The sequence below is a fragment of the Peromyscus maniculatus genome, chromosome 1, assembly GCF_049852395.1.
Source record: "Peromyscus maniculatus bairdii isolate BWxNUB_F1_BW_parent chromosome 1, HU_Pman_BW_mat_3.1, whole genome shotgun sequence".
NCBI lineage: Eukaryota > Metazoa > Chordata > Mammalia > Rodentia > Cricetidae > Peromyscus > Peromyscus maniculatus.
The window spans coordinates 151,657,006-151,684,348 of record NC_134852.1 but is presented as its reverse complement, the minus strand read 5'-3'; the positions used below and the strand labels follow the sequence as shown (position 1 = coordinate 151,684,348).

The following is a 27,343-nucleotide window of genomic DNA, read 5'->3' as shown; positions in this document are numbered from 1 at the left end:
GGGACAGACTCCCAGGCTAAACGCTGTTCTTCCATTCTGTCTCTGTCCCCTACAAACCACCCTCCACCCCTCCACCCCACCGAAAGGAGCTGAGGTAACATCACACACACAGTTCTCTGGCCTGTTTATTTTAAAAAATTTATTTTTATTTTATGTGCATTGGTGTTTTGCCTGCATGTATATCTGTGTGAGGGTGTCAAATCCACTGGAACTGGAGTTACAGACAGATGTGAGCTGCCATGTGGGTGCTGGGAATTGAACCTGGGTCCTCTGGAAGAGCAGCCAGTGCTCTTAACCTCTGAGCCATCTCTTCAGCCCCACCCACCCCTACTTTTGCTTTTGTGTGTGTGTGTTTTGTTTTTTTTTTTAAAGACAAAGTCTCACTATGTAACCCTGGCTGACCTGCAATCACTATGTAGACCAGGTTGGCTTTGAATTTACAAAGACAGGCTTGCCTTTGCCTCCTGGGTGCTGGGATTAAAGGTGTTTGTGTGGCACCACACCTGGTATATACTTGCTTTTGTTTCCTTTTGGAAACTAGAGAGTTTTATTCAGTGCTGGCCTTATGGGGAGCCAAATTGGGGGGACACTGGAACACAGGGCCTGCCATCCTGCAGCTCCAGAGTGATCCCAGGCCTGAACCAAGGCCTGGAAACGGTACAGGCCGTTCTCAGAACAAGAAGCAGGGCCAGTGTGGGAAGCACGGAAGTCAGTCATTCCTGTGAGAAAACCCATGGTGACAGAGCAACAGAGCCAAGTCCTTCTGCCAGGATGCTGCTGTCTGGGGCTGAGACAGGGTGGAGCTCTGGGCTGCCCTCAGATGTTGACTTCCTGAAGGGCTTTGCCTTCCACTGGCCTGGCAATCACTGGTGGTCCTGCTGCTACAGCCAGGACCCCAGCCACATGACATGAGGACATCTAGGCTCCTAAGTTTGTCCCTCCCTGGTTCCCGTACACCCCTCACTAAAAAAGATTTACAAACCATTTACATCCATCTACAGACAATCAATAAAAAAAAGATACCCTTTGTGTCTGGGAGCAAAGGAGTTGACTGGAAGCTGAGGAGCACTGCTCTGTAGGTTATCCTGGTCTGTCTACCTGATGAAGTCAGCAATGACCACCACCTGCAAGCCAGCCTCCAGCCCATGCAGCACCAGGAGAATGGTGCTGAGGACCGAGTCCATCCACAGTACCAAGGTCTGCCAGAGCAGGAAGTGAACAGAAAGGAGGCCACTGAGTGCTGTGAATGCCAGGCTGGCAGCCAGCGGCACTTCAGCCTCGGTCAGGTTGCCTTTCGTGCCTGGAAAAGAGCACAGATGAGAATGAGGCAGGGGCCACAGGACACCCCACCAGCTGCCCAGCTCCAGGTGCTGTGCTTGCTAAGGGTCAATGAAGTCACAGGATTCGGGAAAACTGCCCTCTCAGGCCACTCCACGTCAGCAACGGGTCAATCTCGGATTCTGTACTCTTGAGACACAGTGTGGTTTTAAAACTGTGGGCATTTGCCACCTTTTTCTAAATCCAAGTGGGATCAAAAGGATTTTGTTTAAAATATCTAAAAATATTTTACTCTGGGCTAAGGCAAGTTGGTTCTGGAAAATTTCATGAATACTTATGAAAAACATTACAAACAAATGGGTCAGTCATGGAAAATGCCAACTTGGAGCTGCCAATAGCTGACCAGCTGCCAGAGGTGCCTGAGCGTCTGCTGACCCCAGATGCTGGGGAAATCTGAAGGTTCTCGGACCCTAACCCTGGGTGTCTGATTATGCTGATTCTAGTGGTGGGGAGTGCTTAAGGGCCTGCTGAATGCCAAGTGCTTGGAGAGGTCCAATGCTGACAGCCCCCCTACAGGGCACTGTAAAGGGTTGGCCTGACTCTTTATTGATGTGGTGACAGTCTCTGCACCCCATGGGCAGCACTGCCTACTACGAAAGCTGTACAAACTCCATCCAGCACAGTCCATGGCAGCAGACACTGGGGCTCTGTCTAAGATGAGCAGAGAGGATACTTGCCACTCCCAGCAGAGGGGGAGGGAAGGTTCCAGATCCAATCAAAAGAGAGGGATCAGAGCCTGACAGTGCCATGTACCTGGATGAGACGCCTTATTTACACGTCTGGAACTGAGTATAGGAAAGAGCAGGGGCAGAGCTAGGGACCTAGACATGTGCCCATCACTGCAGCCAGCTCTGGGAGGAAGAACCCTAACCCTTATCTAAATGAACTGTGTGACTTAGAAAAAAGGGAAGGGATGGGGATACAGTGCTTGTCTAGCATTCGTGAGCCCTGGGTTTGAGCCTACCAATGCATAAAAACTGGACATGCTGATGCATGCCTACAATTTCAACACTCAGGAGGAAGAGACAGAAGGATTAGGAGTTCAAGGCCAGCCTTAGTTACATAAGACTGTCTTATAAATAAATACACGAATAAATAAATAAAATAAAGAGGCAACTGGCTAAGAGTGACCTCAAGGTGGGACCTGATGTGACAAAGTGTGCTGGGGAGGCAGGGTCCCCTGTCTTTGCAGGGATCTGGCAAATACTCCAGACTCCCTCTCTACCAGACTTTCTCCCTGACTGCCGAAAGCAATAGGGATGAGGGCAGGTGAGGGGAGCACTGTGGAGCCCTATTTTAGGCTGGGCTTCTGGTCTGAGGACAGCTGCAGTCCACACATCCTTCCAGACAGGAGGATGTCACCTGTCTATCCTTGGAGCATAGCTTCTGAACAAAAGCTTAATACTTAGTGACTCCATAGGTGACTCTTAATACTTAGTGACTCCATAGGCGACTCTGCAAAGCACCTGGCAAAGCTGCCTGAACGAAAATGTCTCCAAGACCCACACTATACAACGATTAATACTTAAAAGTTCAGAAAGTCTGAAAGAACACCTATGGGATCACAAGCATTTTATGGTTTCACAGCCAACTCACCTAGGTATAGTCGAGCTACCTCGAGAATCCCCATCAGAAGCAAGAGGACCAGATCCAGGACCAGATAGTTACCAGGATAGCTGAAAACCTGACCTAGGAACACACATACAGCCAGAACTCAGATGAGCGTATTAGGGGCACAATTTCTTTGATGGGCCTGGCACTCAGAACTTACTTTTATATGCAATCATCAGGAATGTAGCTAGGAAGTACAGGGCATAGTACAGCCCACTGACGTGAAACAGCATCTGAAGAGGAACTGATGAGAGCTGGTAAGTCATCAAGGATCCTTAAGCTCACCAATGGAGTACACCTACTCAGATGGCCAAGCAGAAAGGCCTATCCTGCCACCCACAGCTGTAAATCAGCAGGTCTGGGTAAGTTCCAACAGGGTATCTACAGACGGTCACGGAACCCAGCCACTGGCTCCTGCCTACCTGGGGCTTCTACTGCTACATGGGCTCCTGGAGTGCTCGCTCACCTGAGGGCACCTAGTGGTCACAAGAGTGATGCTGGACCCCTCCCACCCTGGTAGGGCATGGCCTAAGTACCCCAGTTATCAGCAGATGTAGGCAGGACAGAGGGGGTTCTTCATTCTGATTTGTGTCATGAGTCACAAAGAGGGTCCTTCTCATTTTCTTTAGAGAAAATGTATTACTTGGCCACTCAAAGTAATAGGTTTCACCTCCTGCCATGCTGGTTTGGTTGGTGGCAGGCAAGTGGCCAATCCCTATAACATACCAGGCCTGTGAAGGGAACAGGGCTGAGCTGGTGAGTGACAGAGCCAGCACACCAGGGAATACCTCTCCTTCTTACAAGTTACTAGTCAGAATTTAAGCAAAGGAAAATGGGGGGTGGGGGGGGAGAATGAAAGGCACAAAAAGGCAGAGAGCTGAGTGTGTCAGGCCAGCTAATCACTGTGGTCCTGCCCTTAAAGGGGCTATGCTTGGTCAAGGCCTTGGGAAGCAACAGCAGCAGGATACCACCTTGAAGGAGCCTCTCCCTGGAAGACAAAGGATTGCCAGTAAGACATCAACAGCAACATGGCAGTCATTTAGTTCTCTGATTCCATGTTTATAAATGGAGATAAACCATGGCCACAGCTGGGTTCCCGCATCACCTCTACATCCATGCCTCCTAGGACATTGCTTTCTGATAGAATTTTATTCACTTCTCCAAAAATAACTGTCTGGGGGAGGGGGGGTTCTTTTTAAAGCATCCGTGTAGTTATGCTGCCTCTCAGAACATCTCATGTTCCATGTAGGTGTTATTCTCCTTCATCTTGTGAGAGTCAGCTCTAGGGTGTAATGGAACCTCCCGTGTGTCTCTGAGTCTGAAGTTTTGTACTTGAAAACCTGCCTGGCCCATCCCTGGGTGGAATGTGACCTGGGTCAGGCTGCCTGTCTGTAGTCTCACACTGGCTGCACACTCATGCTGTGCACGTCTCTACATGTGTATGCACACCATAAAAACTCCGAATTTGGCCAAAACCTCCTATAAAAGAAGCTGCCTTCTGAGCAGACAGCAGCGCCTGAACCCAAGCTGTGCACATCTTCTGCTCTGTCTCCTGTGCTCCCTGGGGTTGCAGCAGAAAAGGAAGCAGTGCTTTGTGAGATCCCGTGGGTCACTCGACTTGGAAGGCCAGCTTGAAGCTGCCTACTCTGGAGAGGTGGACTCTTGCATGGGCGGGTCATCAAGTGGTAAACACAGGACATTAGTAACAGCCTTTGGACAGCCTCCTGGCGGGCACACGTGTGGGAGCAGGAAGCCAAGTGTGACTGGGGTGGCATCATGTTTCCACAGGGTGCTCTAGTAAACCTGATCTGTTCTTTTCCAGGTCCCAGCTAAACTAGGCTACCTAGATACCTGTCATTATTTGGGTTGGTTTTATGTCAGTGGGGGTTTTTCTTCCCTTTGAATCTTTTTTAAAATTTTTACAATTTCCCCCTTTAGTTTTATTTACATGTATGAGTGTTCTGCCTGTATGTATGTCTGTGCACCTCATGCATGAAGTGCCAGCAGCGGCCAGAAGAGGGTGTCAGGTTCCCTGGGAGCGGAGTTACAGATGGCTGTGAGTTGCCACATGGGTTCTGGGAATCAAACCTGAATCCTCTGAAAGAGCAACCTGTGCTCTTAACAGCCGAGTCATCTCTCCAGCCTCCCTTTGGATCCCCCCACTACAAGACAGGGTTTCTTTGTGTAGTTTTGATGCCTATCCTGGATCTCACTCTGTAGACCTCACAGAGATCCGCCTGGTTCTGCCTCCCAGTGCTGGGATTAAAGGCGTGCACCACCACCACCACCACCACCACCACCACCACCACCACCACCACCACCACCACCACCGCCCCGGCCCTTTGGATCCTTTTATAACACCTAGTATCAGGGCTGGGATGTATATAAAAGACACTTGTCTAGCATGCAAAAGTCCTGGGCCCAATCCCCAACAATGGTACACCCCCCCCCAAAAAAAAAGGTAGCAGAAACATTTAAATTGTATCTGCTGCCATTTATTGTTAAAGATCAAAATTGTGAGACTTGAGAAAAATACTATATAGGGAGGGGGCTGGAGAGATGGTTTAGCTGGTAAAAGCACATACTGTTCCTAAGGAAGACCCAAGTTTGGTTCCCAGCATCCACATCAGGCAGCCACAAATGTCTATAACTTGAGTGCAAGATGCCCACAGAAGCCAGAAGGACCCCGACACCCGATCCTCCAGATAGCTTACATAGACCATTCTCCCCCAGGGTTTTCAGGACAGTCCACATTTTGCCTTCTGGCTTCTGTGGGCATCTTGCACTCAAGTGTTCCTGTTCACATGCATATAATAAAACATTTTTAAAAAAATACTGTATAAAACCCTCAAATGGCATAATATATATTTATTTTCAGAGACAGGGTCTCATCATGTAGCCCCGGCTTTCCCAAAACTCCCTATGTAGACTAAGTTGGCCTAGAACTCACAGAGATTTGCCTGCCTCTGCCTCCCGAGTGATTTGAATTAGAGGTGTGCTCCACTAAGCCCAGCTTAAATGGCACTTTAAAATAACTAATTAATTAAAACAATTCTAACACTTTCAACCCGACAGGAGTTCATCTGACTGAATTGCTGTCTGACTTTTGGGACTTAACACTTTCTTTTTCAATGATTTTTGGTAATCACAGTGTGGCTATCAACAGATACAGGGCAGATGTTCACTGTGGAGTAAAAGAATACGTGTTTTCTTGGTGTGACAAAGGCTCTTCTGGTAGGAACTATTCCTTTTTTTGGGGACAAGGTCTCCTGTGTAGCCCAGGCTGACCTTGAATTTGTACTCCTGCCTCAGTCTACCAAGTGCTGGGACTATACTCTTTTTGTTTGTTTGTTTGTTTGTTTGTTTTGTTTTAATTTGAGACAGGACATCACTAAGTAGCTCTGACCTGTCTGGCCTGGAACTCAAGGCCATCTTCCTGACTCAGCCTCTCAACTGATGGATGAGTGGAGTAGGCCAACAGCCCAGCCTGGAAACTGGGCCTTTTATGTGACTTAATCCCAAGACCACGTTCTCTATAGGAATTTTGTATAGGCATTTCTTTTTACTCTAAATATGCACACAACAATAGCACTTCCAAGCCTGCGGCAGATACTAAATGAAGCAGTATGGCAGTAAGTGCCAGGCAGCCTAGGCTGCCCGTGTAGTAAATCACATTCCTGAAACATGTTCCATTAAGGAACATTTGGGAGAATGGATGGATGGATGGACAAGCACAGGTCTGAGCTGGCTGTGACCACCTTCTGACTCACACCGCTGGCACCTGGCCCTGTCTGCCCACACATCACCCGGGTCATTGGGCATGGGACTCCGCCATGGTGAAATGTGGGCTACAGCAGCTTCTGGCTGCCCAGGACTCAAGTAAGCCACAGGGGCATGAGTGTGTGTGAATACACAGGTGTGCATTCACCCAGGGTAAGCTGACACTATATCATGGTTGTGTCTGGTGTGTGCCAGGTGTGCCAGAGGTACCTTAGGTATGCCATGGATGTACTGGGGAGAACTATAGGTGTGCTTAGGGTGAGCTGCATGCATGCTATGAATATCTTGAGTATGTCCCAGCACGTGCTTTGAATAAATCTGTAGTGAGCTGCAGGTGTGTCATGGTGTATCCCAGGGCAAACAGCAGGTGTGTCATGGCTATAATTGGTAAAAAGAATCCCACCAAAAGCCGAGGCCCTAAAACTTAGCTCAAAGTTCCAGAAAGCCAGCTATTTGGGTATTGCAGAAGAAAAGCAGCTGGTCCTGACTCCAGACACACAGAGTCCAAAAGAAAAGCAGTTGACCCCTACCCTAGATACTCCATGGTTGCAAAAAGAGACAACAGACCCTGAAGTTCCAAAACCAGTTTGTCTAAGGAAAAGAGCTAACTTACCTAGTATGCGCTTAACAAGCACTCCTTCCCTTACATAATCTGTTATCTTGAACTCTGGTTATTGAGTGATTGGATCCCGTGTCCTGATCATCATGTGGCCAGGACATGGTAGTCAACATGATAGTCATGTCTCTGGCACAAGCCTGCTCTAGCTGTTTGAGATAGTCTAAATCATCATCTTTTATTTCTTCCCACAAACTTAATTCCTCCTTATCCTTACCCCTGGGGTGGGCGGCAGCTCTGCCAGGGGTGAGCTGAAAATGTGCTATGGTTGTGTTCCGAGTAACTTCAGTATGCTAGCCCGGTATGCCAAGGGTGTAGCGCTTGCTGAGAAACGGGTGTGTCAAGTGTGTGCTACGGGTGAGCAGCGGGTATGCTCAGGATGAGCCACAAGTATGCCTGCCATGCGGGTCAGTTTTACCGAGCTATGGTTGTGGGCTTCGGTAGTGTACCGTGGGTGAGCCGCCGGTGGGTGCTGGGTGCATAGGCGTTGTACGGTTGTATACGGGGGTCCCCCAGTGTGTATCTCGGGTATGTCCCTGGTGTACAGAGAAGAGCTTCAGGGAAACCGCCGGATCCCCGAAGTGCCCCAAGCTCACGCCCAACCGGAAGACATGCCCCCTCCCCCCCAGCTCCGGCGCAGAAATCCGTACTAGTGGGCTTCAGCCACCAGGGCCCGGAATTGCGAGGTGACAATGAGAGGAGTTGCGGAGCTAGCCCAAATGGCCTCTCATCGCGACAGCACGACCACACTGTCCCGGCGCCCGTATAGCCCCGCCCGCCTCACCTGGCCGCACGGCCGCCATTTTGCCGCTGGGTCCGCCACAATCCCAGCAGCCTCTTGGCCGCACCCTCCCGCCATCTTCGCTCCTCCCGCCGCGCGGTGCTGCGGGCGGCCGACCGCGGCCGAGGCCCGATTCTCCCGTCCGGCAACACTCGGGAGCTTTCGGACAGGAGGAGGCGGGCACTGAGGCTCCGGAGAATCCTGCTCGGAGACGTTCGGCGGAGTTCGGCTAGGCCTCGTGTGGGCTCGGCTTCCGCCGCCGCCAGAGGGGGTTGGAAAAGTCCAGTGGCGCCAGGGTCGGTCGGCGAACCTAAACTTCGTTGGAAGCCAGCGAGAAACTGCCCAGAGCCGACCAGCCCTATCGGCCGGTGACCACAATCAGATGAGCCTCCTAGGCACCGAGGAAGAAACGCTCGTAAGCTTCCGTGGAGCTTCGGAACCATTCGTACTGACTCGACTCTTCGCTTCGGGAAACTTCGGAGCTTCTCGGTTCCACACTCGGGAAATCGGCTGGGCTCGGCGGGCGGCTTCGGCTCGGCTCGGCGGGCGTCAGACAGCCTCTTCGGTCGCTGCTCGGGCGGTGGCTTCGGGCGGCCTCGGCCCAACTCGGGCGGCCTCTTCGGGCCCCGCTTCGGGCTCGGCGCTTGGCGCTTCGGGCGGTCCCGGACGGCGCCTTCGGGCGGACTCGGTGGAGTCCGTATGGAGGACTCGGACTCGGCGGCAAAACAGCTGGGCCTGGCCGAGGCGGCAGCGGTGGCGGCCGCGGCCGCTGTGGCGGCGGCGGCCGCGGCCGCAGCAGAAAGCGAGGCGGAGGAACCGGTGTTAAGCAGAGACGAGGACTCGGAGGAGGACGCGGACTCCGAGGCGGAGCGCGAGACGCGGCGGGTCACGGCTGTGGCGGTGATGGCGGCCGAATCTGGGCACATGGATATGGGTACCGAGGCTCTGCCCAGCCCCGATGAGGCCGCCGCCGCTGCCGCCTTCGCAGGCAAGTGCGCCCGCCGGCCTCGCGCCTCACCGGGTTCCCGCGTACAAGCCCTGAACACATGCACCATGTACAGGCCGCTTCCCATATGCTTTATGCATCTGTCATGCACATCTGTCTCGCAGGAAAGGCTCTCTTCCACCTGTCCTGCACATCTGCCCAGCACCTGCCCTGCCAGTGCACCTCACAATGCCCTACACACCTGCCCTGCCTCTGTCCATGCACCTTACACCTGCCCCTGCACATCACACCTGCTCTGTACACATGCTCTGCACCTGCCTATGCACTTCACACCTGCCCATGCACCTCATAATGCCCTGACACCTACTTTGCACCTGCCCATGCACTTCATAATGCCTTGCACACTTGCTCTGTCCCTGCCCTGCATCTCACAATGCCTTGCATACACATCTTGCACACTCCACTAGCTTGCCTCAGCACTGTATACATATTTGCTCCCTTGTGTGAATGTGCCTCTCTGCTCTTTTTGTTTTGTTTTTACCCTTTTGGAACTTTCTCAATACCTACTACCTGCCTTGTCCTCTCTTGCTTCCTGGGATCTGATAGCGCAGATGGGTCAGATGTGAATTTTGTTCTGAAGGTGCTCCAGGTTTGGTCAGCGGCATTACTTCTGGTAGACCTGTCTGCCCCAAAGGCCAGTTCAAGTGTGACCTGAGCCCAGGGCCAGGAGAGTCCTCCAAGGCAGGCAGCTTTTCAAAGGTAATGATGCAGATCAGCCTTGCTTTGTAGTGACATTAGAATCTCCTTGTGCTGGGTCTTCTAAGTCTGCCTTTTCCTATGCAGATATTCCCTCCTTCTCCATTACTTAGTTTTCTGTTTTGCTTCTTCTGGTTTCTTGACACATAGAGTACCCTAATTTTCATGTTTTGTGACAAATGGAGCCTTGAGCTGAGCTGCATCACCCTGTACAGTGATGCCACACCATACTACCTCTTACAGTCCCACCATATCCCCCAACCTTTGACCTTCCTGAGTGTTGAGCTCCCTACCAATTGGAACTCCTGAATGTCTTATACTTGTACATTTGAATCCTTGGAAGACCATCGTTTTCCTATGCTTTTTGTATTGTTAGGTGCTTTCCAATCTGAAGCTCTGCAGGTTTGACATTGGGATTCTGCTCAGGGTACATCAGAGCTGAGGCGCATCAACTCTGGGTATTTGTTCAGAGCAGTAGGAGGAGAAGCCTTGGTTCTGCTTGTCAACCTGAAGTCTAGATCCCGTCACGGAAGTGAGGGAGTCTTCCTGGAGCTTTTCCTTTTTTTAAGATAATATTTTTACTTTTATGTGTGTATGTGGATATGTGTATGTGATTGCAGTTGCCTGTGGAAGTTAGAGGTATCAGATTCCTCCTGGAGCTGGAGTTAAAACATAGTTGTTAGCACCCAGCATGGGTGATGGGAATTGAACCTGGGTCCTCTGCAAGTACAGTATGCATTCAGCATCTAAGTCATCTCTCTGGTCCCTTCCTGGAGGGTTTTTTTTTTTGTTTTGTTTTTTGTTTTTTTGTTTTTTGTTTTTAAGTTAATTTCAGCTGGGCTGTGGTGGTGCATGCCTTTAATTCCAGCATTCAGGAGGCAGAGGCAGGTGGATCTATGTGAATTCGAGGCCAGCCTGACTTACAGAGCTAGTTTCAGGATAGCCTGGATTACACAAAGAAACCCTGTCTCAGAAAAAAAATAAGCAAACAAATTAATTCATTTAAAGTATGTGGCTGCATGTATATTTGTGGACCTGTGCCTAGAGTTACAGACAGTTGTAAGCTACCATGTGTGTGCTGGGAATTGAACCCAGGTCCTTTGGAAGAGCAGCCAGTGCTCTTAACTGCTGAGCCATATGTCTGGTTCCTTCTCTAGAATTTTTTGTTTGTTTCATGACAGGGTTTCTCTGTGTAGCCCAGGCTATCCTGGAACTCTGTAGACTAGAGTGGGTTTGAATTCAGAGATCTGTGCTGGACTTAAAGGTGTGCACTACCACCACCTGGCTTTTCTTGGAGCTTTTTTTTTTTTTGGTTTTTTGAGACAGGGTTTCTCTGTGCAGCTTTTCTGGCACTTGCTCTGTAGACCAGGCTGGCCTCAAACTCACAGAGGTTCCACCTGGCTCTGCCTCCCAAGTGCTGGGATTAAAGGCATGCGCCACCACCACCCTTCTTGGAGCTTTTGATACTCCTTTTTCTCCTGTGAATTCTGGGTTGATAGTGGGATTTGGGGCTATAAAGTTTTTGTCCTTTTTGCACATATTTTTCTGAGTTCAGGAAAAAAATAAGATGTCTATGGTGACATCAGAGAATTGCAACTCTGGTGTGTGTGTGTGTGTGTGTGTGTGTGTGTGTGTGTGTGTATCAGAATTTTAGTTGTATATTTATGTATCAGAACATTTCTACTTTTTTGTGTAAGTTTTTGAAGTCAGATGATGTTCAGGTGGCTCAGTGCTAGCTGAGTTGATGATTTAGGTGTGTCCATGTATGGACTGGTAATGGATATGAGCTAGACAGGTACAGGGGTGCAGGTTGGTCAGGGCTGGGTTAATGGGGCTGGCAGGATTCCAGTTGGCATCTTTGGTTACTTCCCGTATGCCAGAGGCTTCCCTGGGTATTGGGCATTTTAGAATGCTGGGTGCCAGACGGAACCTGGGAACCTCTTGTAGAGATCGGGAAGGGCAACTGCAAGGATACATAGTGTCAGGCAGCAGGATACAGAAGAACCTGGTGGTATGTGTGGTTGGAAGTCTCAGGGCCATGACACATCTTTATGGAGCTGCTCTGTGAAGTTACTGCTGATAGACCTGTCTGCCCCAAGGAGTCAAGTTCATATTGCAGGCGTGGCTGTGGCAGGTTCACGTGTTTTTCAGGAGGAAGAGTTTCTGGGGAAGGATGGCATGGAGATCTCAGACAGTGGACACAAGACTGTAGGATGGCCTGAGCTATGGCAGTGGAGAGGGGTGAGGCTGGACTGGAGTTTGCCATGTCTTGATCATCAAGGAGGTGTCCCAGGCCTAAGAGACTTGCAGCTTCTTTGCAAAGGGAGAAAGGCCAGTGGTGAAGTGGGCATGGGAGGTCATGGTGGATATTTTTGCTGCATGGGAAAAGCTTTGGTGGGGAAGGGTAGCTGTCCCCCTCTTCTGGGAGAAGCAAGTACTTTAGACTGGACTACAGGAGATGTCAGCTGAGCATCCATAGAAGTGTTAACATGTCTGGGAGGAGTGCATATGCATATACCCATGTGGGGTACTTTACAGCTCACACAATCTTTGCCTTTTGTGCTCTCCTTCATCATGTGTGAAGTTGTGTTCTGTCCCACTCTGTTGCAGAAGTGACCACAGTGACCGTGGCAAACGTGGGGTCCTCTGCAGATAACGTCTTCACGACCTCAGTGGCAAACGCAGCATCGATATCAGGACATGTCCTGGTAAGCCCTTCTTGGGTGTGGTTCAGGGTGCTTGGCAAACTGTCCTCAGAGCCTTTGACTTCTGCACAGCCCACGAGGGTAGTCCTCATTTCCAGGACCCTCTCAGGGTTTAGATGTGGGTGAGCACCTGCTGTTCTGGGAGCTATGGGGGGCCTGTGTGCCTCCCTGTGCTCTGAGGAGCCTCAGGGCTGGGCTAGGCAAGGCAGAAGACCCAATTTGAGCTAGGACATTATCTTCACCTTAGGTCACCACCATGAAAGGTGCTGTATACACCTAGAAAGGTGGGGATATATGAGGAGCCCTTAGGCTGTGGTCAGGCCGTCCTCCATGCCAGCTGGAGTTCACAAGTTACAGCTTGTGTTCACCAGACTCCCTCCGGCTGCTCTCAGCCCCTAATAGAGCTTCTTAGTGCCTGGCTTTGCTTGTACTCCGTTGAGATCTGTAGACACACGAAGAGTCCCTATATCTGACCTCTCTGCTCCTTTCTCCGAGGCCCACAATCCATTAGTCCTTTCTTCATGTTCACTCCTGTAGCCATTAGCATCCAAGATGCTTTCAGTAGCACCTGTGTCCATAGTCAGAGACTTTTTGTGGTCTGTCACACCATTCTGCTTTCTATACGAAGCCTTCAGACACGGCACAGTCTTCTTAGGAGAGGCAGAGTTGCTCAGTGTCCGGAAAGGAATTGTGAATATGAACACTTCAGCTTTGACAGGTGTGCAGACACTTAGCAGCCTTTGTGCTTTTCTTGGTTCTGTCCTTGTGTGCCTTGGAGATAGATGCCTGTGGAGAGGATGTGTGGGCCGAGGTAAACATCCTATCTTGCTGATAAGTGGTGAGAGCCTCGCAGTAGGGCCACATTCCACTGGGTCAGGTAATCGGCCTCTGGCTACCCTAGAGCTGACAAGAGTGTCTTTCCTTCTAGTCTGGTAGGACAGCCCTGCAGATCGGGGACAGCCTGAACACCGAGAAAGCCACGCTAATAGTTGTCCACACAGATGGGAGCATTGTGGAGACCACTGGGCTGAAGGGCCCAGCAGCACCTCTCACCCCAGGTACCCGCAGCACCTGACCCCAGGCCTTCTTTTTGGTTCTCTGTAGTGGTAAATCTGAAAACAAAATCGATGTTTGTAGAAAGGGCAGAAGTTTCCAGGCGAGAAGAGATGCTGCCCACAGTTGGAAGGGTGGCACTTCAGGGCTGTCCTTTCTGTACCTGTGAGGGCTTTGTGGTTGGGGATGGAACATGCTGGGCTGCTCTGCTCACTCTGTGCTCTAATCCTCATAGCTTCTCTTTGCCCAGGTCCTCAGTCCCCTCCTACCCCACTGGCACCTGGCCAGGAGAAAGGTGGCACCAAGTACAACTGGGACCCTTCCGTGTATGACAGTGAGCTGCCCGTGCGCTGTCGGAACATCAGTGGCACTCTCTACAAGAGCAGGCTCGGCTCAGGTGAGGTAGCACTTGGCTACCACCATTCCCCATTCAGACTTTCTTCTTGGTGTTCTTTGGCCCTCTTAGTAGACTGGGGCCAAGCAAGCCTGTCATGTGAATATGTTAGAAGAAATGGATCCCTGGTCACTAAAGCCTAGGCCATGGCGGGCACAAGGCAAGGACAGACCTAAGGACAAGTCATAGTTGACCCTAAATGGGAGAGAGGAGAGAGGCAGAGCTCAACCATATTCCCCAGTCATCTCAGACGCCTCAGGTGACAGAGGATTCCTGAAGTGGGCTGATGCTTGTTGGGGACCCAGTGAAGCTTGCAGTGGCCATGGATGGTCGATTTGACATGACTTGCCAGGCAGCCTCTTGGTGACCACAGGGAAGGTGAGATTAGAGGCCAGGCAGGGCAGAGAAAGAAAAAAGGCAGGAGAAGGAACTGATGTCAGCAAGACATAATGGAGCAACGGGCCTTGAGGAATTCTAAAGGCCAGCCCCCTTCGTTCCAGGTGGGCGGGGTCGGTGTATCAAGCAGGGAGAGAACTGGTACAGCCCAACTGAGTTTGAGGCCATGGCAGGAAGAGCCAGTAGCAAGGACTGGAAGAGAAGCATCCGCTATGCGGGCAGACCCCTGCAGTGCCTCATCCAGGTATGTGTTGGGACCCACCAGCTTTAAGATGAACAGTAGGAAGTGCCCAGAACATGGCACCAGACAGGGTCTGATGACATGTACTCACTGTCTGACCAGAGCGGTTTATCTGCTCTCATGATGTTCTTGGGCGTGCGCTGGGTGTGTGCTGGCCCTGACTCAGAGAATTGCTGTGGGGATCAGATGGGGTAGCAGGAGGCACAGAAAAGAGAAACACCAGCCCTGTGAGAATAAAGGTAGAGGAAGTCAGATCGGTAGCACCCAGCCACACCTGCCTCCCTTTTGCTCCATTTTCCTTACAGGGAAGAAAGAATTTTTTCTTTACTTTTTTATTTTATGTGTATGAGTGTTTTGTCTGCATGTGTGTATGTGTACTATGTGCACGGTACGTGTGATGTCAGATCCCTTGGTACTGGAATTACAGACAGTTGTGAGCAGCCATTGGGTGCTTGGACTTGAACCTTGGTCTTCTACAAGAGCAATTACTCTTAACCACTACACCCACACTCCAGCCCAAGGAAGAAGACTTGATTCTTGCTCCAGGTCAGCTCCTGGCTGTGGCTAGTCAATGTCTATGGAGTCTCATCCCTAGGAAGAGAGAATAAAGCCTACCAGCAGTGGCTCAGTCTAGACAAGAAGTTTCCAGAAGTGACTGTATTTATGCTCAGATTTTTGCCTTGGTGGGGGTGCAGTCTAGCACTGAACAACTCCTGGTAGTGGCAGATTCCCTCATTTCTGTATTTCTGTCTATATAATCCTATATTTATACCTCTGTGATACCTCTGGCACCTTCTATGTTTCAGGATGGTATTTTGAACCCCCACGCTGCCTCCTGTACCTGCGCTGCCTGTTGTGACGACATGACTCTCGTAAGTCACTAGATGTTGTGTTCCTCCTGCCTGTGGGAGCTCTGGCCCTCCTTTTCTCAGGGGTTTTCATCTCTGAAGGCTGCTGCCTGCACTGGGTAGAAGGTGCTGTGGGAAGTTCAGGACACTGAATGGGAAAGCTCCATGGAGCCACGTGATCCCAAAGCAGCATCCCCTTTGAAAGAGGTTCTAGCGCACATGCATGCGGCACTCTGCTCCGTGCTTTCAACCCTGGTCATAGTGTTCGCCAGCCAGGCCTGTAAGCATCAGCTTAAATTCCAGCTACGGGGGAGGCTGGCCCAAGAGAACTGACAGTTCAAGACCTGCCCGGGTTACAGGCTGAGTTCAAAGCCAACCTGGGCAAATTAGTGAAACTCTTGAAATAAAAACCAAAAGCCGGGCGGTGGTGGTGCATACCTTGAATCCAGCACTAAGGGTTAAAAACTAAAAGAAGGTGGGGATATAGCTCAGTGATAGAACACTTACCTGGCATCCCCAACAAGGAAACAAAACCCCCACCTTATCATGGATAGACCTTTTAATGTCCTTGAAATAGCTCCTCATTCTAATTTTTTTTTAAATTATTTTTTGTTTTTTTTGAGGTTTCTTTGTGTAGCCCTGGTTGTCCTGGAATTCAGGACTGGCCTTGAACTCAGAGATCCACCTGCCTCTGCCTCCCAAGTGCTGTAATTAAAAGTATGCATCACCACACATGGCCTCATTCTAAAGTCTTAACTGATTCAAAAAGAAACATGATCTTTGTTATTGACTTTGCTAAGTATTGCTATGTAGCTTTTAAAAGTGAGATGCTAACATGAACATACTCTATTTGTTTCCACGTTCCTTAATATTACAAATTACTTTCAAGTGTCTTAAACATAAGCTGCCTAATTAGGATTTCCTTGCTTTAGTTTCATTACTAATCTGGTAAATTACTACGTGGCAAGTAAAACTTTAGGCCAAGCATGGTGGCATATGACTGGAATCCCAACACTTGGGAGATGGAGTTAGGTGAATTGCTACAAGTTGGAAACCAGTCTGGGTTACATAACAAGTTCCAGGCCAGCCATGGCTACTTAGTGAGACTGTCTCCTAAAAAGTTAGAGAACTTTTTAAAATGTTTATTTATTTTATTTTTATGTATATGAGCAGAAGAGGGCATAGGATCCTGTTGAACTAGAGCTAAAGAAGGCTGTGAGCCACCACGTGGGTGCTGGGATCAAACCCGGGTCCTCTGCAAGAGCAGCCAGTGCTCTAAACCTCTGAACCATCTGCCCAGCTGGTTCCCGAGAGAGAGAATAGTTAAAGAATAGTTTTAGAATTTTCTTTGACGGTTTCATACATTTATACGATGTGTCTTGATCATGTACACCTAAGACTCCCCTCTCACGGCCCTGGCTCTCCTCAACACTCTTCACCTTCATGGCCTCTTTTTTATTTCCCATAACTCACTGAGTCCAGTTACTGCTGTCTACATGCATGAGGGTGTAGAGCAGAGAGAAACTGTAATTGGAGAGAGATGCTATGTTCTCACCTTTAAATACCAAGTATATTTAAACTTTTTGTTTATTTGTTTGTTTTTGAGACAGACTCTGTAGCCCTGGCTGCCCTGGAATTCACTATGTAGACCAGGCAGGCCTCAAACTCAGAGATCTTTCCGCCTCTGCCTCCTGAGTGCTGGGATTAAAGGGTTTGCCATCATGCCCAGTTTATCTAATTTTAATATGATTCTACTATAAAAAAGTTTAGTGAAAATAATATAATTTTAAACATCATTAAACCCCCCCCCAAAAAACGGATGGCTGAGACTGTCAGAGAATCTGTGGAGTCACAGAGCAGCATGATTAGTCTTTCAAGAGCCTCAGGACACAAGTCTGAAATTGCCAAGCCCACACCATGGGCTTGTAAGAGTTCTATGTTGCTGTGGTAATTAATCAGTACAGTGTGTGAGCAGGATCTGAGATCTCTTGGGAACTGACCAGAGTCCAGCTGCCAACCCCAAGTTTCCAACATGTGGTGCTGAACCATTGGATGTTCCTGGGCAAGGAATGAGCTTTGACCCAGACTACACTATGGATAAAAGTGAATTCAGATTGTAGCAAAGATCTGAACATGAGATCAAGGCTGTGACATTTACAAGGTAACACATGACACTCTCTTTGTGACCTAGGCATAGACCCAGAGTTTCTAAAACATGGATCCAAGCTGCAGTCTTTAAATGCTACTCAGCACACTGGACTCTGTCAGATTTTAAGCTCTGGCTTCCACTAAGGGAGCAGTTCTCAACCTGTGGGTCACAGCCCCCTTTTGGGGGGGGTGTTGAATGATCCTTTCACAGGGGTTGCATATCAGGTGTCCTGCATATCAGATATTTACATTATGACTCATAACACTTTTATGAGCAAAATTCCAGTCATGAAGTAGCGATGAAATAATTTTATGATTGGGTGTCACCCCAGCATGAGGTACTGTGTTAGAGGGTGCAGCATTAGGAAGGTTGAGAACCACTGCACTAGGGGATGTGAGGTGCTCCACTAGACTGTCCCCCAGAGAGTAAGCGGTGAAAACTGTGGAAGACAACTACTTGACATCTCTGGAGATTGTCCCCAGGGCCCCCCAGGGCAGTAAACACCTAAGTAGAGTGCCAAGTCCAAAGGAAAGAACAACAAGAGGCGTGGCCAGCTCTCCTCTAGCTCAGGTTGAAGGAGGCTCCTCTCAAGATTGGTCCTTCCCCCCTCAGCTCCCTAGCAAGGGTAGGTCACCTCACAGTCAGAGTAGGCTATAGCCTTGCTCACCTGACAGCTATGGCTTACAGTGACTTCCCAACCGTGCTAGGGTGAGACCCCTTACCTCGGCCCTGTATCGGGCTGGCTGGGCCTATTGCTTGGCATCTTCAGCTCAGCTTGTTTCTGGGACCAGTTTCCGAATTGTGGTGGGCTCTGCCTTAATCCCTGTGCACACAGCAGGGCTGCCTGCCGTTCTGATAGTGTGAACTATGACTCTTTAATGAACTGACTGTTTTTTAGAGCGACTATAGGGATGTCTAAAGCTAAGAATGTTCTGGGAACAGTGGGAAGACTAGTAGCTACATCAGAGCAAGATGCTGCCTTGCATCAGCTAGAGAGAATCAAGAAAAGCAGCAGCCAAGAAAAGCCTGCTCAGATTAAGAGCAGACTACAGAGGTTTACCTTTGAAGAGCCATAGATGAACCTGCTCAGATAATGGCAATTTACATGGCAGGGATCTGTCAGCCACTCTGGAACCTACTGTAGCTCTACCTGTAGGCACCAGCTCAGCAGAGAAGCCAACAGAGGCAGCCAGTCAGAGGCCTGCTCTTATCTGAGGCAACTGCACACCCAGGCTGAGCTCTCAGAGACCACTACACCCTGCAGGAAGTGCTTCATCCAGACAACATGGCCTCCAACAAAGGAGAGCAGAAAGCCAGGTGTAGTGGGTGTCAGTACCCACTGTGGCCACAGTGTGTCGCCTGTAAGGTCTGGTTGGCAGCTAAACTAAGACATGGGCATGAGCAAGAAACAGACCTCACAGCACAACAGCATGCAGGAGAGGTGCAGGTGAGGTGCAGGAGAGGCGCAGGTGAGGTGAGGCGCAGGAGAGGCGCAGGAGAGGTGGAGAAGCCACAAGGCCCCGCGAAGAAGGAGGGAAGGGCTGGGCTGTAACTCAGGTGGTACAGTGTTTACCCAGCATGCACAAAGCCTTGCACCACATAAATTACACACGTGTGATGGCCGCACTCACCAGGTGGAGGCACGTGATGTGCTGGGTAATTGTTGTTAACCTACCCAGAAGAGTGACTCTCAGTTGAGGAATTACCTCAGCCAGATTGTCTTGTGGGCATGTCTCTAAGGAATTTTCTTTTTTCTTTTTCTTTCTTTTTTTTTTTTTTTTTTTTGGAGACAGGGTTTCTCTGTGTAGCTTTGGAGCGTGTCCTGGAACTCACTCTGTAGACCAGGCTGGCCTCGAACTCACAGAGATCCGCCTGCCTCTGCCTCCTGAGTGCTGGGACTAAAGGCATGTGCTGCTGCCACCCAGCATTTATTTTTATTTTTATTTATTTATTTTTTTCAGGACAGGGTCTCACTGTGTAGCTCTGGATATCATGGAACTCACTATGTAGATAAGGCTGGCCTTGAACTCACAGAGATCCACCTGCCTCTGCCTCCCGAGTGCTGGGATTAACGGCATGTGCCACTACTCCTGGCCCTGAGCTTTTTATTTCTGACATAGGGTCTCACACTGTAACCCAGGCTGAACTTGAACGCATGGCCTCTTGAACATCATCTTGCCTCTGCCTCTTGGTTACTGAGATTATAGACCATGGCAACTTGCCAGTGCTTCCTCCGTGTGTCTGCAAACGGCTCTGAGTGACTCTCCTCGCTCTGCTGACTTTTATTTCAGGCTGTGGTTTTCCTTGTTCTCCTTTACTTGGTCCCACTTCCTTTCTTCTAAGAATCCAAAGCTCCAGATGTTGAGGACGTACGTGTTCTTGCTTGGCAGCTGTGCTGCTGCTCATCTATTTCTTCTGAAAATGTCTTCTCTGCCATTTTGAGGGCTGCGGGGAGGGGGTGGGGGGCTTCTGCTCTTTGCAGAGCTAATAGACTAACCCCATAAGGTGTGGGAAGCAGGCACTGTCAACCCTTGGTCAGCTTTAATTTTCTCCCCAGAGTGGCCCAGTCAGGCTCTTCGTCCCTTACAAAAGGCGCAAGAAAGAGAATGAGCTGCCCACAACTCCAGTTAAGAAGGATTCCCCCAAGAACATCACGCTGCTTCCTGCCACGGCGGCCACCACCTGTGAGTACTAGCAGGGCAGTCCTTTGCTGAGGTGTGAGCCTGTTTCTCCGCCTTCGCCCAGTGGAGGGATTCTCATCTCTTAGACAGTCTGATGAAGTCTTTCCCTTTGATTCAAACTGCAAAGTGTTTTAAAGTTAATTGACATTTTGTTTTCTGGCTGGAGCACGGTCAGACTCAGCAGTGTAGCTAGAGGCCTGAGTCCTGCCCTGTCCGGCTCTCTCCTCCACGTGCCAAGGTCAAGGGCTTCCTGGTGTCATACCATGTGTGGGGTATCTCACAGTGTATGCTTTGGCCTAGCTCCTGGGATCTCTCTGAAGCCTGCACCTTTGCAAAGAGCAGTGCATGCTTGGGGCCCAGTGCCTGGCCTGGCCATGAGTCAAATGCCTTTTGCCTTTTCCAGTCACTGTGACACCCTCAGGACAGATCACTACCTCTGGAGCACTAACCTTTGACCGAGCATCCACTGTAGAGGCTACTGCTGTCATCTCTGAGAGCCCAGCCCAAGGTGATGTCTTTGCAGGAGCGACAGGTAAGTCGTCTCAGTATCTGCCTGATACGTCCCAAACATCTACGGCAGTCTGTTGCCTGGCTTCTCGGCAAGGGCCTTGAGCAAGGCTAGATCTTGTTGGGAGGCTGGTGGGTACTGGAGAAAAGGCACTGTGACCAACACACAGAGATACGTAGCATTTGTAGACGTTGCTTTCGGCTGACACCAGCCACTAGAAACAGTCCCATGTGTACTTTTAAATATTCTAAGAATCATGTTAGCAAAGCACATGATGATATCTTTTGTAATAAATTTTATTTCATCAACCACCCAAATCCCAATGTGTCAATCAATTCAAAGTACACACCCCGGGTACTCAGCAGCCTCCCAGGGCTGGTATCTCTGCATTGAGAATGCAGCTGTAGGCACATGGGATTAATTCTGCTGTGCCAATAGCAAAGTGCTGAGGCTGTCTGCCTCTTTCTCACTAACAGTGCAAGAGGCAGGTGTGCAGCCCCCCTGCAGGGTTGGCCATCCTGAACCACACTATCCTGGCTATCAGGACAGCTGCCAGATTGCCCCGTTTCCAGAAGCTGCATTGCCAACATCACATCCCAAAATCGGTGAGTATAAAAGAATTCATGTGTATGCAGGCTGTTGTCCTCAGAATCGTGTTTTGGCTTGATTTTTATTCTTTGTACTGCTGCGGCTGGAACCCAGGGTCTTGTACATGCTAGGCCAATGCTCTACCTCTGACCCATGCCCCAGCCTCAGAATTGCTTCCTGCGAGTGAAATAGGGCTTGTGCTAATGTGTTTTTTTTTCCCCCTCTTGAAGTGCTGGGTTAGGGCTAGCAAGATCCAGGCTTCTGCCTGTGTTTGTAAATAAAGTTTTATTGGACACAACCATGCTGTTCACTTATGTGTAAGGCTTCTTTTGTTTGTATCAGGCTACTTCCACAGAGACTGAAATGACCTAATATTGCTATTGTCAGGTTTACCCCAGTAGAAATGTGTGAGCAGACTATCTCCTTGCCTTGACAAACGGTGGAATTGGATCAAGCTGTGTCTCGTGTGAGAGACTCTCTTAGTTAGGGTTTCTATTTGATAAAGAGACACCATGACCACAGCAACTCTTATAAGGGAAACATTTAATTGGGGTGGCTTACAGTTCAGAGGTTCAGTTATTATTGTCATGGTGGGAAGCAAGGCAGCATGCAGGCAGACATGATGCTGGAGCTGAGCATCCTCACATCTCGATCCAAAGACAACAGGAAGTGGGCATGGCTTGAGCATATATGAAACCTCAAAGCCCGCCACCACAGTGACACACTTCCTCCAACAAGACCATACCCACTCCAAGAAAGCCACACCATCTAATAGTGCCACTCCCTTTGGGGCCATTTTCTTTCAAATCACCACAGGAACTGTGCCAGTTTCTGTGTCCTTGTAGCTGAGAGCAGAGATGACCCTCTCTGTGTGGGCAGTTTGACCTTGGGTTTCACTTAGCAGCACATTTGGGGCAAATTTCTGTCAGTACACTTTTTAAAGGTCCACACTATGGATAAAATATTACCTGAACCTTCTCCTGCTGATGAACATTTGTTTTTTATATTTGTTGGGTTCTCCAGCATGAGAAACTTGTCTAAAAGAGCTAAAAATAAAATAAAATCCCTTCCCCTCTCCTGCTTGCTTCATTATCTTCCTTCCCACCTCCCACCTCAAGACAGGGTTTCCCTGTGCAACAACCCTGGGTGTCCTGACATCAGTAGACTGTAGCCCAGGCTGGCCTTGATCGCACAGAGATCCGCCTGCCTCTGCCTCCTGAGTGCTGGGATTAAAGGCGTGCGCCACAGGCCTGTGCCTGGCTCACATTGTCTTCCCTTTTGTCTATCTGAACCCTTCCATCCTGAAGACACACTCGGACTCCACTTCTTCCAACAGGGTTCAGCCTCCTCCCTAGTCCCTGCTCCAGGCTGGACCCTGTGCTGCCCAGGGGACTGTGTCCTTTCCTGCTCATCTGGCACTCAGCTTGCTGGGAACACAGATACTTTATAATATTAAATTTTTTTTTTTTTTTTTTTTTTTTTTGGCTGGGCGGTGGTGGCACAAGCCTTTAATCCTGGCATTCAGGAGGCATAGGCGAGCAGATCTCTATGGGTTTGAGGCCAACCTGGTCCACAGAGCAAGGTCCAGAACAGCCAAGGCTACACAGAGAAACCCTGTCTCAAACAAAACAAAACAAACAAAAATTTGAAAATGACCTCAGGTATTCAAAAAAAGTTACAAATAAAATACAAACAACTTTGTCCCCTAAATATTTAAGAATAGTTGCAGTCTTCACACAACATGCTTCAGTGTTTTCTTTTGTTTTTTTCCTACCGGGGGGGGGGGGATATGGTATGGCCAGGCAGTGGTGGCCCATACCTTTAATCCCAGCACCTGTCTGGAAAAACCAAAACGAAAAAAAGGTTGTATGGAACTCAAGACTTCAGTAAGCAAGCACCCGTGAGCCAGTGACTGGTGGCCTTGCTTCCTGAACTTTGTCCCCTGACACTCGGCCTCTCGTCCGCCTTGTTGGAGGTTACCAACAGCTGTCATGTAGAATGTCCCCTACCCTGACTCTGTGACGTTGGCTCTTGTGGCATGGGTTGGTGTGTTTTTGTCAGTGATGGTGCAGACCTGGGATAGACCATGGACTGCTGTGTCTTCTGAGCCCTGTCCTCTTCTTGCTCAGGGTAACCGTGGCACCTGAGTGAGGTAGGGAAGTCTCATGGGAGGTTCCTGAGTCCACAGGGGTCTACAAAGCCTCATCCTGTTTTGCCCAAGCTTGGACATAGGGCTTCCTGTTTTAATCTGTGGGTCATGATTGCTGCTTTTCTGATTTCTGCTCACCCTCCCAGACTGGGAGCCCTGTAGGAAGGAACAGGAACCCCATAGGTGGTCTCTGTGTTGACTTGCCCCTCATCACAGGGACTTTTTTATTTTCTGCCTTAACCAGACAGCTGAAGTTCATCCCAAGTTCCTTCTCTCCTCTCCCCCCCCCCCCTCATTCTTTTTGTGTGGGGGGAAGGTGTTCTTTTTTGTTGTTTTGAAATAGGGCCTGGATAGCGCTGGCTGGCATGATCTGGAACTTGCTGGCTTCGAACTCCAAACTCCTAGAGATCCACCTGCCTCTTCTGAGTGCTGGAGTTAAAGGCATGTACCACCCTACCTATCATGTGTGTTGTTGCACACATTTGTATGTATGTGAGTGTGGACATATGATCCCTTTGGTGCACCAGAGCATGTGCGAGTGGAGGTCAGAGACCAACCTCGGGTATGAGTCCTCATCTTCCACCGTATCTGACAGAAGGTCTCTTGTTTTTCCTCTGCCCATGCCAGGCTAGCTCGCATTCCAGAGTGGAATCTCCTGCTTTAACCTCTCATTTCTCCGTAGGCATGCTGGGATTGCAGAGGTGCACTGTCACATCTCACTTTTACAGAGTTCCTGGGATTTGAACTCAGGTCTTTGTGCTTGTGCTGCAAGTGTTTTCCTCACTGAGCAAACTTGCCAGCCCGCATCCCCCTCACCTTTCAGAAGCCAGTGGTGCAGTGGCCGTGAACCGTTGAGTGCTGGCCTTGTGATGACTGTGTACCTTATCCAGTTCACCGTGGAGACTGGAAAGAGGCTTTGCGCAGTAGAAACAGCATCCTGCAGAAGCCCTGTCACGTGGGGTGTTCAAGGCTGTGAGGGTGTGTCTGTTCCCAGTCCACTCAGTACACTGAGGTAGAAAGGGCCTTGCATCTATACACACGTGTCTACTCTAGACCTACCTGCAGGGCGAGTTCACAGTGTCTAGTGAGCATAAAATCACAGTATGTCTGGTCCCTTCCTTTTATCCTGGTGGCCTTCTGCTCCAGTCATGACAATCATGACTCCCACTGTCCTTAATAATGCCCACATTGACTGCAGACCCCAGAGAGACTTTGCAGATGAGCCTTGGTTTCCCTGCGTGTGGGGTGGTTGAGTCTCCATTCCCTGTCCTTGGTGTGTTTTCCTATGGCTCTTTCCTTCCCTGTTTCACGGCTGCCCCTTCTCTGGGTGCCTTGCTTGCCATTTATCTCTGTCGGGCTGTCGGTCTCATGATGTGAGTGATCAGCCCTTGAGGAAGACTTTTGGCTACTAACATTAGACATGTGAGGATGTGAACAAGGAGTAGGGATAGGACCTTTTCACCTTTCATTACCGATTTGTCCCCTCGCCACCTGTCTCTCCTCACACCTGAGTAGGCTGTATGAAGCTTGGAAGTCACTAACCTCTTTTTTTTCTTTTTTTCCGAGACAGGGTTTCTTTGTAGTTTTGGTGCCTGTACTGGATCTCACTCTAGACCAGGCTGGCCTTGAACTCACAGAGATCCACCTGGCTCTGCGTCCCGAGTGCTGGGATTAAAGGTGTGCGCCACCACCGCCCGGCGTCACTAACCTCTTGTTTGTCCCACATTCTACCTCCAGTCCTGACATCCCTGCCTGCCTTGACTGTGCCACCCTCCACCCCCACCAAAGCTGTCTCTCCCACGGTGGTCAGTGGGCTGGAGATGTCAGACCAGCGGAGCTGGCTGTACCTGGAAGAGATGGTCAACTCCTTGCTCAGCACAGCCCAGCAGCTGAAGACGCTGTTTGAACAAGCCAAGCAGGCGAGCTCTTGCAGGGAGGCTGCTGTGACCCAGGCGAGAATGCAGGTTGACGCCGAACGGAAAGAGGTAATGTGAGCTTAGACCTGTAGCTGTATCGTTATCCTCCCCTGGCCCTGGGATAGCGTGATTCCTGTGCTGGCCCACAAAGCTTACTGCCCCACTATCCCAGGGGAGAGAGATCTGGAAAATAATCGGTAGCAGACACTGATAGAACATTTGTGTAAGATTGGTATATTTCAGCAGGGAAGACAGTTTTATATATACCAACCGTTATTTTTGAATGCATGGTATTCATAGATGTTTCTACATTTAGGCTATCTTTATGTAGTAAGACATGTCTCATTTTAACTTTGGAAAAGTGTCATTTGGTGTGGCTCTGATGCATAGCACAGTTTTCCATCTGCTTTGCAATGACCTGTGGGCCATGGAGGGTTGTGTGACCTTGTGACCACCATGTTTTCCTGCAGCTTCCTCTACCACAAATGCCTGATGCATCCCTAGCATCAGTTTCCCAAAGATTAATGACTATTAACATTTTCTGTGTACTTTGGGCTTTTTTTTTTTTTAATCAAGGCAAAATTCAACCACAGTAAAATGCCTGTATCGTGTGCAGGCTGCACGAGCTTTGGCAAACATTATCACACTGAGGATGCCCACCGCAGTGGCTCCCAGTGTCATCCCTGGCCTTCCTACCCCTACCACCCGTCCGATTTCCACTGCAGAGGTCAGTACCGACCTGTGGCGCTCCGCACCAGTGCAGAGGCCAGTACCGACCTGTGGCGCTCCACACCAGTGCAGAGGCCGAGCTGTGTGCCCTTCCTGTCTTGTTCCTTTCTCTCAGCACGACACTTGTGGGTTTCAAGGTTCGTTTTCCTTCAGTTATTCTAGCAGCAATTGTGGGAGAGACTTTCCTTTCCCCATTCAGAGATCTGTTGAAAACTAGTTGATGGCTTGATGTAGGTCAGCTTTCACACTTAATCTAGATCACTTAGAAATAGGTGTAACTCTCGAATAGCCAAGGAGTTTCTGTATTTCTTATGGCAGTTGGCTCTGTAGAATGTTCTCTGTGAGATTTTAGCAATTTTTTTTTTTTAAATATCTATTTTGTGTTGGTTTTGTTTTTGAGACAGAGTCTCTCTGTATAGCCCTGGCTAGCCTGGAACTCCCAGAGCTCCACCTGGCTCTGCCTTCCAAGTGCTGAGTGATGAATACTGGTATTAAAAGTTGCACTACCACACCCACCTTGGTGTTTTGAGACAGGGTGTCATGTAGCCCAGGCTAGACTTTAACTTGTTATGTAAATGAGGTTGGCCTCAAACTTGGGGTCCTCCTCCCTCTAACCCCCAAGTACTAGGATTATAGGCATAAGCCATCATGCCTGATGTGTTTTTTGTTTGTTGGTTTTGGTTTTTCAAGACAGGGTTTCTCTTCGTAGTCCTGGCTGTCCTGGAACTTGCTCTGTAGACCAGGCTGGCCTCAAACTCACTGAGATCTGCCTGCCTCTGCCTCCCAAGTGTTGGGACTAAAGGTGTGCGTCACTCCCCCACCTAGCTGTTTGTTTTTGGAGGCAGGAACTTCCTATTTTGCCCAGACTAGCCATCTCATGGTCCTCCTGCCTCAGTCTCCCAGTGTTGATTTTCAGAACTGCGCCACCTTATCCTGCTTAAGAGCTTTAGGATTCATTTTGCGCTGCAGTGTGTGCTCTGTTTTGATGAGTGTTGCTATGTAGCCGATAATGGCTTGACTCCATTGGCTTAGTTTCAGTGTTCTGTAGCAGTATTAGGCCACAATAATCTGGCACTATTTAAGTCTTTAGGCTTTCTTGTGGCCTGAGGAGCTCCATGGGCACTGCATACATGTGGTGAGCCCACATACATGAAATTA

The 27,343-nt window shown here is 49.5% G+C and overlaps 3 protein-coding genes across 9 annotated transcripts in view; 1 reads left to right on the top strand and 2 right to left on the bottom strand.

The window, feature by feature from the left end:
• Positions 1–1,300, bottom strand: part of Eps8l2 (EPS8 signaling adaptor L2) — a 28,106-nt gene extending 26,806 nt beyond the window's left edge. Inside the window, exon 1 of one of the 2 annotated variants that reach the window (XM_015996066.3) lies at positions 1,099–1,300. The gene's annotated coding sequence lies outside the window, so the exon portion shown is untranslated. The remainder of the gene's footprint in view (positions 1–1,098) is intronic. The other variant, XM_076563763.1, reaches the window with a different exon arrangement.
• On the bottom strand, positions 353–8,255 carry Tmem80 (transmembrane protein 80). Of its 2 annotated transcripts, none has more exons than XM_006977220.4 (5): positions 8,130–8,255; positions 3,918–3,937; positions 3,110–3,203; positions 2,935–3,027; positions 353–1,300 (listed from the first exon to the last, which is right to left on the bottom strand). In XM_006977220.4, exons 1-5 carry the CDS (start codon positions 8,146–8,148, stop codon positions 1,095–1,097), a joined length of 432 nt encoding a protein of 143 aa, XP_006977282.1. In that variant the 5' UTR covers positions 8,149–8,255; the 3' UTR covers positions 353–1,094. The 2 variants fall into 2 exon arrangements, with proteins under 2 accessions (XP_006977282.1, XP_076420009.1); XM_076563894.1 differs by having other exon boundaries at positions 3,110–3,291; positions 3,921–3,937; positions 8,130–8,186.
• A 563-nt stretch (positions 8,256–8,818) lies between these two features.
• Deaf1 (DEAF1 transcription factor) overlaps positions 8,819–27,343 on the top strand; it is a 31,507-nt gene continuing 12,982 nt past the window's right edge. Inside the window, exons 1-12 of one of the 5 annotated variants that reach the window (XM_076563778.1) lie at positions 8,868–9,114; positions 9,713–9,831; positions 11,980–12,069; positions 12,439–12,536; positions 13,462–13,591; positions 13,837–13,983; positions 14,481–14,620; positions 15,424–15,489; positions 20,172–20,298; positions 20,699–20,827; positions 21,280–21,408; positions 25,278–25,525. In XM_076563778.1, the coding sequence (XP_076419893.1) occupies positions 12,054–12,069; positions 12,439–12,536; positions 13,462–13,591; positions 13,837–13,983; positions 14,481–14,620; positions 15,424–15,489; positions 20,172–20,298; positions 20,699–20,827; positions 21,280–21,408; positions 25,278–25,525 (1,230 nt within the window). In that variant the 5' untranslated portion in view covers positions 8,868–9,114; positions 9,713–9,831; positions 11,980–12,053. Of the gene's footprint in view, positions 9,115–9,712; positions 9,832–11,979; positions 12,160–12,438; positions 12,537–13,461; positions 13,592–13,821; positions 13,984–14,480; positions 14,621–15,423; positions 15,490–20,171; positions 20,299–20,698; positions 20,828–21,279; positions 21,409–25,277; positions 25,526–27,343 lie in introns of those variants that run through there. The other 4 variants (XM_042286026.2, XM_006977219.4, XM_042286014.2 and 1 more) reach the window with 4 other exon arrangements.

Coding starts and splice junctions, on each gene's coding strand:
- Tmem80 (XM_006977220.4), bottom strand. Junction 3,204..3,917: donor GGAGAGGCTCCTTCAAGGTG/GTATCCTGCTGC, acceptor ATGACTTACCAG/CTCTCATCAGTTCCTCTTCA. Junction 1,301..2,934: donor GGTAGCTCGACTATACCTAG/GTGAGTTGGCTG, acceptor GCTCTTTTCCAG/GCACGAAAGGCAACCTGACC.